At 39.2% G+C, this 14,779-nt stretch overlaps 1 protein-coding gene across 7 annotated transcripts in view; it reads right to left on the bottom strand.

The window, feature by feature from the left end:
- Positions 1-9,468: 9,468 nt before the first annotated feature.
- Positions 9,469-14,779, bottom strand: part of ANAPC1 (anaphase promoting complex subunit 1) — a 105,238-nt gene continuing 99,927 nt past the window's right edge. For 6 of the 7 annotated variants that reach the window (XM_063078157.1, XM_063078156.1, XM_063078162.1 and 3 more), the window contains one exon: positions 9,469-10,478. In XM_063078157.1, coding sequence (XP_062934227.1) covers positions 10,363-10,478 — 116 coding nt within the window. In that variant the 3' untranslated portion in view covers positions 9,469-10,362. The remainder of the gene's footprint in view (positions 10,479-14,779) is intronic. The other variant, XM_063078159.1, reaches the window with a different exon arrangement.

Here is a 14,779-nt window from a genome sequence, read left to right as displayed (position 1 = left end):
CAACCAGGCACACCGCACCAGCACCTTGGGGCCCACCTGGTGACCCAAGGCATGGAGAAGGGGACCAGATCTCTCTTCCACAACCAGGCACACCTAGCCAGTGCCTCGGGTCTTGCCCAGTGACCCAAGGTATGGAGCCAGGGACCGGATCCTCCTCTCACAACCAGGCACACCACACCAGCACCTCAGGGCCCGCCTGGGGATCCAGGGCATGGAGAAGGGGACCGGACCTCTCTCCCACAACCAGGCAAACCACATCAGCACCTTGAGGCCCACCCAGGGACTCAAGGTATGAAGAAGGGGACCGGACCTCTCTCCCACAACCAGGCACACCATGCCAGTTCCTTGGGTCTTGCCCAGTGACCCAAGGCATGGAGAAGGGGGCCAGACACCCCTCCCACAACCAGGCACATGGCGCCAGTGCCTTGGGGTCTTCCCAGGAACCAGAGGCATGGAGAAAGGGACCAGACACACCCCACAACCAGGCATACCACCAGTGCCAAGGAGGATACCAAAAACAGCACCTCCATGTGGGTGGCCCACCACAGCCACCACAATAACCATGGCTGCCACAAAAGTGGCTAGACACCACAACCACCATGGAGATGATCTGCCAACAACTAGAGTGCGTTGACTCAAGGAGAGTCACCAGCAGAGACAAAGAAAAGAAGAGGACGTCTCTTTCCACAAAGCCCATTTCAGAGTGACAGAAGCAGCATCTGATCTATGATAATATTGGGGGACCTGATCACATCTCTCAGCATTTGACAGATCATCTAGGCAACAAGTTAACAGAGTAACCAGGATTCTTTTAGAAGGAGAGAAGAAATCTAGAGCAATTAGAGGGGGGAGGGGAAGGGAATGGGGGAAGGTGAGAGGTTGGACAAGGGGCATAAAGAATAACTATGATTTATAACAATATATATGCTAGTAATATTGATTTGATCAACATATCTCAATGTTCAACCCCAAAAATATGTATAATTGATTTTGATTCAACAAATAAAATAAATTTAAAAAAAGAAAAAAAAAATAGAAATGTTCTGGAGATGGCCAACAGACACATGAAAATATGCTCAACATCATTCAGCATCAGGGAAATGCAAATCAAAACCGTACTGATATATCATCTCACTCCAGTTAGACTGGCTGCTATCAAAAAGACAGAGAATAACAAATGCTGGTGAAGATGCAGAGAAAGAAGAACCCTCCTACACTGTTGGTGGGACTGTAAATTGGTGCAGCCATTGTGGAAAATAGTATGGAGTTTTCTCAAACTACAGATAGATCTACCATATGACCCAGCAATCTCACTGCTGGGTATATACCCAAAGGAATGGAAATCATCATGTCGAAGGGACACCTGCACTCCCATGTTCATTGCAGCTCTATTTACAATAGCCAAGAGTTGGAACCAATTTAAATGTGCATTGTCTGACAACCGGATAAGTAAAATGTGGTATATTTACGCAATGGAATGCTACTCTGCCATAAAAAAGAATGAAATACTACCATGGATGAACTTAGAGAAAATGATGGTAACTGAAATAAGCCAGGCACAGAAAGAGAAATATTGCATGTCCTCACTTATAAGTGGGAGCTAAAAAAAATTAACAAATAAATAAGAAAGAAAGTAAGATACAACAATCACAATAATACATCGAATTTCCTAAAGGAGAAACAAGAACTGAGGATACCAGTGGTGGGGGAGGGGGAGGAGGTAAGGGAGGAATTGGTGAAGGGCCATGAAAATCAATCACATTGTATAATGTTGAATATATTAATTATCCTGATTTGAGCAGCACATTGCACACAGGTATTGATATTCAATGCTGTACCCCAGAGATATGTACAATCAACTATGTCTCAATAAAAAATAAAATTATAAATATAAAATAAAATAAAGACTTAAAATATGTGAATGCATAGGTACTTAAAATTTATTGGCAATATTCTAGTTCTTGTGTTGAACAGTGAGTTAATAGATAGATGTTTATTATTTTTAAAAATATATTAATGCATAAATGAATTATAGATAATACACAAAATAAAAGACCCTTATTTATACACACATTGATGGACTGTTAACAATAAAAGTTAAGATTATTTTTGTGCTTCAGGTCCTAAAGTTAAATAAAATTTTCTGTAAATATAATTTTCTTAAAAAGTCAACAGATTTAAAAGGATTGAAATCATACAGAGTGTTTTCTGACATAATGAAATCAAACTGGAAATCAATAATAGAAAGACAAGAGGAAAATTCCCACACACTTGGAAATTAAACAACATACTTCTAAATAATCCATTGGTCAAAAATAAAGTCTCAAAATAAATTTTAAAAATATATAGAACTGAATAAAAATGAAAACACAACACACCAAAATTTGTGGATGCAGCTAACGTAATGCGGTGCTGAGAGGGAAATTTAAAGCACTAAATGCTTACATTAGGAAATAGAAAAGGTCTAAAACAATAATCTAAGTACTTACCTCTAGAAACTAGAAAAAGAGCAAACGACACCCAAAGCAAGCAAAAAGAAATAGCAAAAACATGAGCAGAAATCAATAAAACTGAAAACACAGAAACAAGTGAGAAAATCAATAAAACAAAAAGAAGACACAAATCACCAATTTCAAGAATGAAAAAGGGGTTCTCTCTACAGATCCTGCAGCCAGTACAGGGATAATAAGGAATACTATAAACACATTTATGTTCATGAATTTAACAACTCAGATGAAATGGACTGATTCCTCAAAAACCACAAAGTACCAAAACTCAGCCAAGATGAATGGTCTTGTAACTACATAAAAAGTTGAATTTGTAATTTAAAAGCTTCTCATCTTAAAAAAATGTCTAGGTTCAGATGGTTTCACTGGAGGAAATCCTACCAAAAATTTCAAGATTAACACAATTTTAGAAAATCTCTTCCAGAAAATAGAAGAAGAGAGAATACTTCACAACTTATTCTATGGAGCAGATATCAAAACCAGACAGAAAAGTACAAAAAAAAAAAAAAAAAAAAAGGAAACTACAGACAAATATCTCTTACAAGATAGGAGCAAAAATCCTTCGTAAAATATTTGCAAATAAAATCCAGCAATATATAAAAAGAATTATATATACTGCATGACTCGAGTAGAATTTATTCCAGGGAAGCAAGTCTGGTTCAACATTCAAAAATCGAAGAGTATAATCCACCATATCGATAGGCTAAAGAAGAAAAATTATGTGATCATATTAATTGATGCAGAAAAAGTATTTGACAAAATCTAATATCCATTCATCATTTTTTTAAAAACTCTCAGAAAACTAGGAATAAAAGAGAACTTCACCAATGTTGTACAAAACAATGACAAAAGTCCTGCAGCTAACGTTATACTTCATGATGGAAGACTGAATGCTTCCTTCTTAAGATTGGGAACAGGTAAAGATGTTCATTCTTAATGCTCTTATTCAACACAGCACTGGAACTTCTAGCCAGCACAATAAGTCATGAAAAATAAATAAAAGGCATACAGATTGGAAAGAAAAAATAAAATCATTCTAATATGCAGATGACATGTGTCTACGTACAAAATCCCAAATAGTCTGCACAGAAGCTCCTAGAACTAAAAAATGAATTCAGCAAGTATACAGCACCAAGCCAATTGCATTTCTATATACTAACAATGAACATGTGGAAAACGAAATTTAAAATACAGTGATACAATTTACAATTGCTCCAAAGAAAATGAAATACTTAGGCATAAATCAAAAAAATATACAGGACTTTGATGCTGAAAACTGCAGAATGTTGATGGAAGAACTCACAGGCCTAAATAGATGGAGAGATATACCATATTCATTGACTGTAATATTCAACATAGCAAATATGTCAATTCCCCCCAAATCAGTCTAAAGACTTAATGCAACTTCTATCAAACCAAGGCCCTTTTCTCCCCTGCAGCTTCCAAGCAACTTCATACAAATGGCACAGCTGTGGCTTTTGCCAGCTCCTGCTCTGTGTGCTCATAGGCTCCAGCCCTAAAGTGTCCAGGACTTGAAACACTGGGAGCAGTCCTTTCTTTCTGTCATCATGGCTTCTCCCACCTTCATGAACTCCATAGGTCTCTCCTCCTCTTCCCCTGGGCTCTAGCAGCCCCAGCTTGGCAGTCATTTCTTTTTAATAGTTGTAAATTGGTTGATTGTGGGAGAGGGTGACACTGGGTACCATCTATTCTGACATCTTGATCGTAAGTCCCTAAAATTTACTTTTGAATTCTTTACTGAGTCAAGCTCAGTTATAATTTAGGATCGTCTTTAGACAGGTATGCAAAAACACATAAAACTTCAGAACTACCGTGTATGTATGATTGGTAAGGGCACTTTTGCCAAATCATTGGAAGGATTAAAGTAAAAGAGATATACACAAATTTGTAAATTATGTGATTATAAGACTTAAGGTAATTAAAAACAAAATCACGCACACACACATGAAATTTTTCCTTGACCTGACAAATAGAGAAAATGGATCAAACTCACAGACTAGACAAAGTGTGGCTCCACTGCAGTTGAAAATGCTTCTCCTTCACCATCTTTCCCCTTCTAACTGCTGACCCCAGTGCCCCCCCCACCTTGCTGTTCCTGCTCAGATTGGGGTCCTTTGTCTCTCCTTGTCCTAGAACTGTTTCCCACAGGTATCCCAAGGCTTCCCCTCCCTCTCCATTAGCCAATCCCCTCCCTGAACTAGCTCTGCTTATGTTACTCCTGCCCCCAAACAAAAGCCTGAGAAGGCTCCCCGCCAATCACAGAGAAAGGCACTGGCTGCTTCACTTAAGGGGTCCTCAACGCCTGGCAGTGCCCCTCTCTTCACCTACTTGTTATAGGCTCCAGTCCATCTGAAATCTTCCAGATGTCAGCTGAGTCCTATTTGTTGCTGGGTTATGGGATTGCAAAGAAATTTGGGAGTTTTAGATAGCAACTGGGGTTTGAGAATGAAAACGGAATGTGAACAGCACTGGGAGCTCATGGGAGGTAACTAGGAGGCTAGACATTCTATAAGCAAAACCTAGTCCCTGAGTGGTGGTAAGGGGTTTTGGTGGGACTTAGGGATGGGTCTGAGTTTATATCTGGATCACCACATCTCACATGGCATCAACAGGGTCTGCTCAGGAATTCAAGCAGTGAGAGAATCAGAGGGGAGAAGCAGAGGATGGAGAAGCCCCTGTAAATTTCCAGAAACTCAGGGGTGGAGACACCTGTCCCAGCTGCTATTAGCTCCCTGAAGCCAGGAGTGTGCCATCTGCCATAGGTCTGCTACAACCAGTACAGGAGAGTAACAGCTCCATCTCCTCTTCCATTCTCCAGGCCTCAATCAAGCATCTCCCACAGGCAGTCTCTTACCTGGCACCACGTGGAAAAGTTCCACCAGGCCAAGGAGAGAGTGAAGAGGAGATGGCAAAGATGCCGAGGTGACATCCAGCCCATGTACAGGTGCAGGGAGATGACCCCCAAGGGAATGAGTAAAGCACAGAGGGGTCTGGAGCAAACTGACACTGGAGACAGCATCCACACCCTGCTTTGGGAACTTGCAGAAATTTGCGCAGGACATTGAGAGTTTGAGCTCATCTAGACCTATGGGCAAGGAGACTGCAGTTAGGTATGCTAATCACAGTGAATTTGCTAATGAGTCTTCCTTCAACTTCGGAGTTGCATGCGTTTACCCACATTTCCAGCTGATGAAACTGTCTTAATATCTGAAATGGTACAATAAGCAATACTTAAAATATTTTATTTTTAATTAACATGTAATAATTACACATATTTATGGGGTATAGTGTGATATTTCAATACATGTATACAACGTGTAATGATCAAATCAGGGTAATTAGCATACCATCACCTCAAATATTTATCATTTGTGTTGGTAACATTAAAATCCTTTTGTTGCTATTTGAAAATATACAATAAACTGTTGGTAACTATAGTCACTCTACAGTGCTATAGAACACCAGAACCTATTCTTCCTATCTAGCTGTAATTTTGTATCCACTAACCACCTTCTACTGTCCCCGCATCCTCCCGACCCTTCCCAGCTTCTAGTAACCACTATTCCGCTCTCTACATATACATGATCAACTCATTTAGCTTCTATGGGAGAACATGCGGTATTTATCTTTCTGAGCCTGGCTTATCTCACTTAATGTAATGCCCTTCAGGCTCATCTATGTTGCCATGAATGACATTCTTTTCTATGACTGAGCAGTATTCTACTATGTATATATACCACGTTTCTTTATCCATCCATCTGTTGATGGACACAGGTTGCTTCCATATCTTGGCTATTTACTTAAAATATCCTTGATAGGTGAAAGATATGCAAAAAAATGAACACAGAACAAATGAGAGACACAGCACCACTAACTAGCTCCCAACCTCTGTCTCTATGTTAAGTTCTATTGAAGTGACTTTCTAGAACATGATCAAGCATGTCTGGGTTCTTAAAGCACATGGTCTATAGCTTCCCAAGGCAGAGTACCTGAATATGAGACTAGAGATGGATCCAGTAATGACACAGAAAAGGCAACACACTTTACACCTATGTATTGGAGTAAAAGCAGTTACAGATTTTATTGAATTTAGTATAAAATTCTTATTTTAAAATTCCAATTTCATGTTATAATGTAGTACACAAAATAAGGAAAAATATTTTTAGCTAAAAAAAAAAAATTTAAGATGGTAGTTATAAATAACATGACCAAGAAAGCAAAACACAGACTAATTCAGTTAATCAAATTCCAAGAAATTACACAAAGGCCCTTTGTTTTTCCAAAGATGCACAGAGAAAGGAAGTTTAACTTGCCTGCTTTTCTAACATCATCATAAACTCAGCATGGTGCAAAGTCCTCTTAACTTTGAATCATTGCCTCCTCGTAAGAGTCTACTGGACCAGTAAGGCAGAAGGTAACAGACCAGGTCCAGGGTGGGAGTTTAGGAAGTGTGGTCTCAGAGCCCAGCCTGGTTAGGGTTGTGATGTGGGGTGGTGCAGCTTTGGGCAGCCACCTCTCTCTGAGCCTCCAGGGTCTCAGCAGTAGAACTAAGGGCAAGACAGACACCATCAAAGGGAGCTTCCTGCACTAACATTTTATGCAGCTGCCTGATAAACAGGATCTCCTCGCCTGAAGGTCCTGCTCTTCGTAAGCAGCCCCTACTCCCCATCTGAGCCTCACTTTTATTTTAGGTCGTCAGAGCAAAGCAAGATGATTGTGAACAGGCAAGTCCATCCTTACCCGCAGGCAAGAGTTAAGGATGTGGTTTTACAAGCTTTTATTAAAATGGACTTTTCCGCAGCTTGTGACTGTAATAAGAAGCAACTGATATATTTCAGAGGAGGAGGAACCTGGGCAGTACTTGGAAGCAGGAAAAGATGTCACTTAGGAACCTCTGTAAACTTGTGTGGGTATCTGCAGGGTGCCCATAAATGCTGAAAAGCTGCCAGCCCAGACACATCCTCCAGAGCAGCCATTGCTCTGACCTCACCTCTGCTTCCCTCCACTGCTGACTGAAATTTGCAACACTAGTGATGTAAAGGTGATCAGATCTTTTCCCCTCCTCCCACACAGTGAGGCATTTCCCACAAAATTTTGTCAGTACAAGAAAAGGGGCCCCCAACCCTATATGGGGGAAGGCAACAAAGTCTTCTTGGTTTGGACTTCCTCAGAATCAACACAAATCCATTCCTCTGGCAATTCCTGCCTCAGCTCCACATGCTCTGGCTTCTACTCCAAATCCTGTCTCCCACTCTGGCCCCCCAAGTGGGTTTGCACACTGGTCATCAGGCTGAGAGATGAGAGACACCCTCCTCCTTGCTTCCTCTGGGATGTCACAAAACTCTCTGAGCTGGGACATGCCCCTCATCATAAGCTGTAGAGTTGGCTGGTTTCTAGACAAGGGGTGAGAATGGCTTTACTCAAGTAAGATTAGGCAGCACAGCGGGGAAGTTCTGTAGGGTTTAAACCTGCAGTCTCCTCTGGCCAAGGAAGGCCTGGCATCTATGCCTCAGAGTTGCCAACAAGTCCCCACCTTTATGACACTCAAGGGAGGACAAATATCAGTGTTCATTGGGGAAAAAACGATAATCTGAGTGTATGTGCGCGTGTAATTGTACAATGACAGATGTTTCTTCCTGTGTAAGTAGAAAGGATGGACACAGAGAGTTACTAGGAAGTTAGAAGCCATACTGCAAAATTGCTCGTGCTCACAGCATCTGCCTCTCCTCCAGTCATGGGCACGTGACAGGGGGCAATGTGACTACTTCTGGCCAATGGGATCTAACCAGAAGTGGTCTGTCCCACTTCTGGGCCAAAACTCTAAAAAGACAGATGCGTTTCTCCAGCTCTTCCCTTGCCCTGGCTCTGAGGCGGCTGATGTTCCGGATGGTGAGCCATCCCCTCAAGATTTTTCCAAGAGCCCATAAACAGCTGGAATTGACTTCCCTGATGATCTTAGCATGCCTGCTCAAGGGCACCTGCCCAGAGCCTCCTCTTTGTTCCCTGCCAGCTCATCTGGAGGCCCTAAAATGCTGTTCCCAGACCATCTGCAGTCTTTTATTCCATCCTTTCTTTCAAAGCCTGGTATGTGCTTTTGTTGACAACATTCTAATGACTGTTCTCCCTCATGAGTTAATTTATGTGCAAATGACTAAATAAATATCTCTTGTCATTCTTTATTCAGGTAAAAGCATACAAGCAATCATAAACTGAGAGTGAAGACAGCCATAGTTACCTGAACATTGAGTTCTTCGAGTCTTGATTCAAATGGAATTTTCATAATCTACCACTGAAATTTTTTCTTTTATTTTTAAGAAGAAAAACTATTTAAGTGTGAAGGGAAGCACATTTGGCCCTCCTAGTCAGCCACATCTTGCCTGTGCTTCCCATCCAGGAGCAAGGCCTTGGAGCAGGCACACAGATGGAATATGCAGAGAACCATTCTGCCTCCAGGTGCATGCCTTCTAAATGCAAGACTCTCTGCAGAGGCAAATGCCACAGGGGTTTTTGCCAAAAGCTTAATGGAAACATTTCTATTTGCTTTAATTTTTATATGGAGGTAAACAAGACAATTCAGGATGTGGAAGTAATGTAAAATAAATGGATAAAGATTGTGTAGCTCCTACCAGCTTATGGTCCCACTGGCCTTCCAGGAAGCATGGCACAGGTCAGACTCTGGACAATAGGGAGCTTTCCTCCTCTTGTATTGGAAACTTGAAGCTGGAGACACCTTTATATGAATATCTTTTATCACCATCAAGTGCAGAAACCACTGATACAGACATACATTCTCTACATCTTGGGTGGAAATGGACTGCTTTATTTTTAAATACAATTTCTATAAATTTTTTGGTAGTGGAAATTTCATGTTTTATCTATTTACAGCAGACTTGATATATTAGTCTCTTTGGGCTGCCATAACAAAATACCACAAACTAGGTAGCTTAAACAACAGAAATTTATTTCTCAGTTCTGGAGGCTAGAAGTCCAAAATCAAGGTGCCAGCCAATTCGTTTCCTGGTGAGGGCTCTCTTCCTGGCTTGCAGACAGCTGTCTTCTGTGTCCTCACATTGCAGAGAGAGAGAGAAAAAAATCTCTCTCTTCCTCTTCTTATAAGGCCACCAAATTCTATTGAATTAGTGCCCCACCCTTATGACCTCATTTAACCTTAATTACTTCCTAAAAGTCCTATCTCCGATACAAGTATGTTGGAGTTAGGGCTTCAACACATAATCTTGGGAGGACACAATTCAGTCCACAGTACTTCATGCTGGGCAATGAGCACTTCATGCTCTTCACTCGTGTATACATCTTCTCCTGTTTAAGGCGATCACACCATGAGAGGGCACTGTCATAGGAAGTACAAACATTTTAGACAGTACAACTGTGACATCTTAGGAAATGCTAAAAGTTCTTTTGTTGCCATGAAAGTAAAACTTTGACACAGCTTCATTTAAAACTTTGCATTTTTGAGCACAGTCCACCTGAACCACTATAGTTCAAAGACTTTAAAAAGCCAGTATCTACCCCAGCCCCCATTGCTCTAATCTCTGAAGTCCAAAACTAAAGTAATTAAGTTTTGAAAACAAAACAAAAAACTTTATTTACAAAGGTAAATTTTAACTCATTTTTATATATCATATAATGTTAATGTTGACAGCAACAGATTCTCTGAAATATTTAAAACACATAAATTTTAAAATACATCTAGGTTTAGGCAGTTCATTTCCCCCTAGTTATATTATAAAAGTTATCAATGTTTCTTTAGCTTTGATGTTTGGTCACATTTTTGCGCAGAAGACATTTTTCACGGTAAGTTTACCAAAAGACATGGTCACATAACCATCGGCTGTGGATTTCCAAGAAGCAAAGGAGCCAATCTTAGCAAAGCTCGCACTGGCATTTTCAGCTGTTTAAATTTGAAGAGAAGTTCAGCAAAGCTTGTGCTCCCTAAAGAAATGAAAATGGGTGGAAAAGGTCACATCTCTAAATTCAGCCATACTTTCCTTTCAAGGAAGCTTCAGAGACACAATTATGCTTAAAGCAGTCATTCTACCCTTTGAAAACAATTACCTGAAGAGAATATTTAAATTATGAATTTCCTTAATGTATTCTAATACATGATTTGATATAAAAATTTAAACATCCATTCTGTACTTCAGGAAGTGATCTATAATTTTTGTGAAACTATTAATATTGCTTAACTATATATATTATTTAAATATAATTAGTAAATGTGCCATCTACCTTCAGTTACTATCGAAGTGATTTTTTACTGGTTCTAATACTTTAATTCCTAATCCATGCACTCAGTACTTTACCTAAAAAAAGAACATAGGCTGAAAGTAAGTAACGGAGAGGTTTGATGTCTCTTCCTCTAAGAAGCAAAGACACTCAACCTTGGTCCGACAGAGATTCTGCAGTAATTCATCTGGAGTGTGGCCTGGGAATCTGGAGTTTTGAAAGCTTCCCAGGTGATTACGATGTGCATCCAAGGTCAAGAACCACAGCACCAATGGGAAGTGGGAAGTGAATTACCTAAAATGCTATTAAGCACCATCGTCCTTTTCGCCTCCATCCCACCACACACAACTGCCCAAAACTCCCTTCCACCCCAACATATACACACATATGACTCCTATGACTCTCCAACCCACAGCAAGCATCCTAGAAGACATGCAGGCAGCAGAGGGGTATAAGTGGCTCATAGGATCCCATGAAGATGAGCAGAGAAGAGTCTCATGACATGGTAGAGTGGTTTTCTAACACAAGAATGAGTTCTACTGCTACACAGAGTATAGGGAGGGCAGCTACTTCTCCTAAGTATTTTGTGTTGGGCTCTGCCAGTTAGCTGTGAATAAGTTGTGTTTAATAAACCTCAACAGGAATTAAGACAAATTTCCTCCTATTTGTTACTCCATAGTGTTCCCCAAACCTTGCTTAACCCCAAGCACAAAGAATAAATACATTCAAGGAGGCATAAAAACAATTCCAATATTCTGATGTACTGCGGAATCTAAGAGACCATTCTGTACTCAACGTGATTATTGATGCGGTTAGTTTAAATCTATCACCTGGCTCGTTTTCTACTTGTTCCGTCTGTTCTTTGTTCCCACTTTTCCTCTTTTTCTGCCTCTTTTGGAATGAGTATTTTGTATAATACCATTATAGCTCCTCTGTTGACTTGTTAGCTATAATTCTGTTTTCTTATTTTAGTGATTACTTTATAATTTACAGTGTACTACTTTATCACAGATTATCTTCAAGTGCGATTATACCACTTCACATACAGCATCAAAGCCTTACAACAGTACTTCCACTGCTTCCGTCTTAGCCTTTCAGCTACTGCTGTCATGTGTTTTACATTACATATGTTACAAATCTCATAGTACATTGTATAAAAGATTTTTTAAAAAAAACCTTGTATATTTATCCATGTAGTTACCACTTCCAATGCTCTTCATTCCTTCATGTAACTAAATTTCTATCTGATATTACTTTCTTTCTGCCTGCAGGACTTACTTTAACATTTTCTATGTGTAAGTGAGCAATTCTTTCAATTTCTGTTTCTGAAAAGTCCTTATTTTATGGTTATTTGTGCAAGACATTTTTGCTCAGTATTAAAGTCTGGACAGTTTTTTCTTTGAGTCCTTCACAGATGCTACTCCACTAACTTCTCACTTGCACTGTTTCCTGCAAGAAATATGCTGTCACTCTCATTTTTGTTTCTCTTTTGTAACATGTCTTTTCCTCTGGCTGCTTTTAAGACTTCTTTTTAGTTTATTTTTTATTGAAACATATTGATTGCACATATTTATGGGGTACAGATTTATATTTCAACACATGCACATACTATGTGATGATCTAATGAGAGTAATGCTTTTAAGACTTTTTATCACTGGTTTTGGGCAATTTGGTTATGATGTTCCTTGCTGTAGCTTTTATGTTTCTTGGGCTTGTAGTTCATTGATCTACAAGATCTACTTTTTGGATCTGTGGATTTATAGTATTTATCAAATCTGGAAATTTTTCCAGCCATTGTTTCTTCAAATATTTTTTCTTTCCTGTTTCTACCCTCTTCTTCAAGGACTCTAATTACATGTTAATTAGGTGCTTTAATTCCCACAGGCTGCTTCATTTTTAATGGTCTGTTCCCTTTTTGGGTTTTTTTTTATTGCCAATTATTTTTTCTTTCTGCATTTCATTTTGGATAGTTTCTACTACTATGTCTTCAAGCTAACTAACTTTTTATTCTGTAATGTCTAATCTGCCATCATCTCATTCAGTGTATTTTTCATCTCAGACTTTGCAGTTTTCATGTCTAAAAGTTCAATCTTTTTACATCTTTTTATGTCTCTTACTTTTTTGAAATATGGAAGAGTTATAACTATTATAATATCCTTGTCTGCTAAATCTGTGCCAATTCTGGGTCAGTTGTAATTGATGTCTTATCTCATTAAAGGTCAGATTTTCCTGTTTCTTTGTATGCCTTGTAATTTTTTATTGTATGCCAGATGTGAATTTTACCTTCTTGGGTGTTGGATATTTTTGTATTTCTGTATTACTGAGCTTTGTTTTGGTATATAGTTAATTTATTTGAAAAATGGTTTAATCCTTTTGTGTTGTGCTTTTAAGATTTGTTAGGTGGGACCAGACTCTGCTCAGTCTAGGGCTAATTATTTCCCACAACTGAGGCAAGACCCTGCTAAATACTCTACCTAAGACCCCCTAGGTAGAATTATGATGTTGTGGGACCAGGCACCTGGACCTGTGTGAACCAACGGTGTGCCCTCTAATGCATTTGACAGCTTTTCCCTCAGCCTCAGACAATTCCTTCACATGCATGATCAGAAAGTACTCTTCTGATACTTGAGAGGGACCCTCTACAGATGTCTGGCATTCTCTCTCTGTGTAGCTCTCTCTTCTGGTACTCCATCTTGCAAATGCTAGCTCTTTTGGTCTCCCTGTACTCTCAACTACATCTCATCAACTCAGAAAGTTTTCCAGGCTCTGCCTGGGTTTTTTTCTCCCTCCTTCAACACCTGGAAACTCTCTCAAAGCAGTAGGCTAAGACAACCATTAAGCTCATCTCATTTTTTTCTCATCTCTCAAGGATCACTGTTCTTTGTTATCTGATATACAATATTTCAAAAGCCATTGGTTCATATGTATGGTCCAGTGTTTTCGGTTTCAGGCAGGAAAATAAATCAGGTCCCTGTTACTCCATACCATACTGGCCTGAAAGGGAATTCTATGCTTGAAACTTTTTTTCTTTTATTTTTAGTAGTTTGACTACAATGTGACTAGGTGGTGGTGTTTTGTTTTGTTTTGTTTTTGTATTCTTTATGCTTAGGGTTCACTGTGGGTTTATATCCACCATCCATTTTTTAAAATTCTTAGCCTCTGTCTCTTCAAATATTGCTTCTACCTCATTTTCTCTCTCCTCTTATTCTGTGATCCCAACCACATGCATGTTTGATTTTTTCACTGTTCCACAATTTTTTCAGTTAGTTTTCTGTAATTTCCATCCATTTTTCTCTCTGTACTTCAATCTGTTTACTTTCTACTCAACTGTCTTCCAGTTTATTAACCCATATGCTGAAGTCTTAATTTCAGTTACTGTATTTTTCAGTTCTAGAACTTCCATTTAACTCTTTTTTATTGATTCCAGGTTTCTGGTGAAATTCTCTTTCCCTCTATTTTCTTGGAAATATTAGTCATTGTTATTTTAAGCCTGAGTCTTATAACTCCAATATCTGGATCACATATAGGTCTGTTTCTATTATCTGGTATTTTTTCTTGTTATGTGTTATAATTTTTGATTCAACACTGAATACTATATATTAAAAATTACAGAGGTTCTGGATGTTTTCTTTCTCTGAAGGTTAAGTTTTCTTCTATTGTGCAGGTAGAATGTAAGCAGATATCCTCAATTCTGCTCTAGGCTAGTTTTAGGTCTGGTCTGCTCCAGTTTTACCTTTACTCATAGGGCTTGGTCCTATTATTTCACCTGATGTCTAAATGCTTACCACAGCCACTTCACGTTAGCAGACCTTAAACCCTACCCTTTGTCTCCTTGGCACTTTGCTGCTGCTGAAATTTTTGCTTACATTTTTAGCCTTCTGGCTTCTGCTAAATCTCTTTAAGTCTTAACCTGTGCATATGCAGGTTAAGATCTGGTAAATGCAAAGGCAAGAGAGCATCCTGGTTTTTGATTTATTATTCCTATTGTTCCCTCATATCTGGGATTT

Source organism: Cynocephalus volans, chromosome 14, assembly GCF_027409185.1.
Source record: "Cynocephalus volans isolate mCynVol1 chromosome 14, mCynVol1.pri, whole genome shotgun sequence".
NCBI lineage: Eukaryota > Metazoa > Chordata > Mammalia > Dermoptera > Cynocephalidae > Cynocephalus > Cynocephalus volans.
Note: the sequence above shows the minus strand (reverse complement) of the source record. Positions and strands in the feature narration are given on the sequence as shown.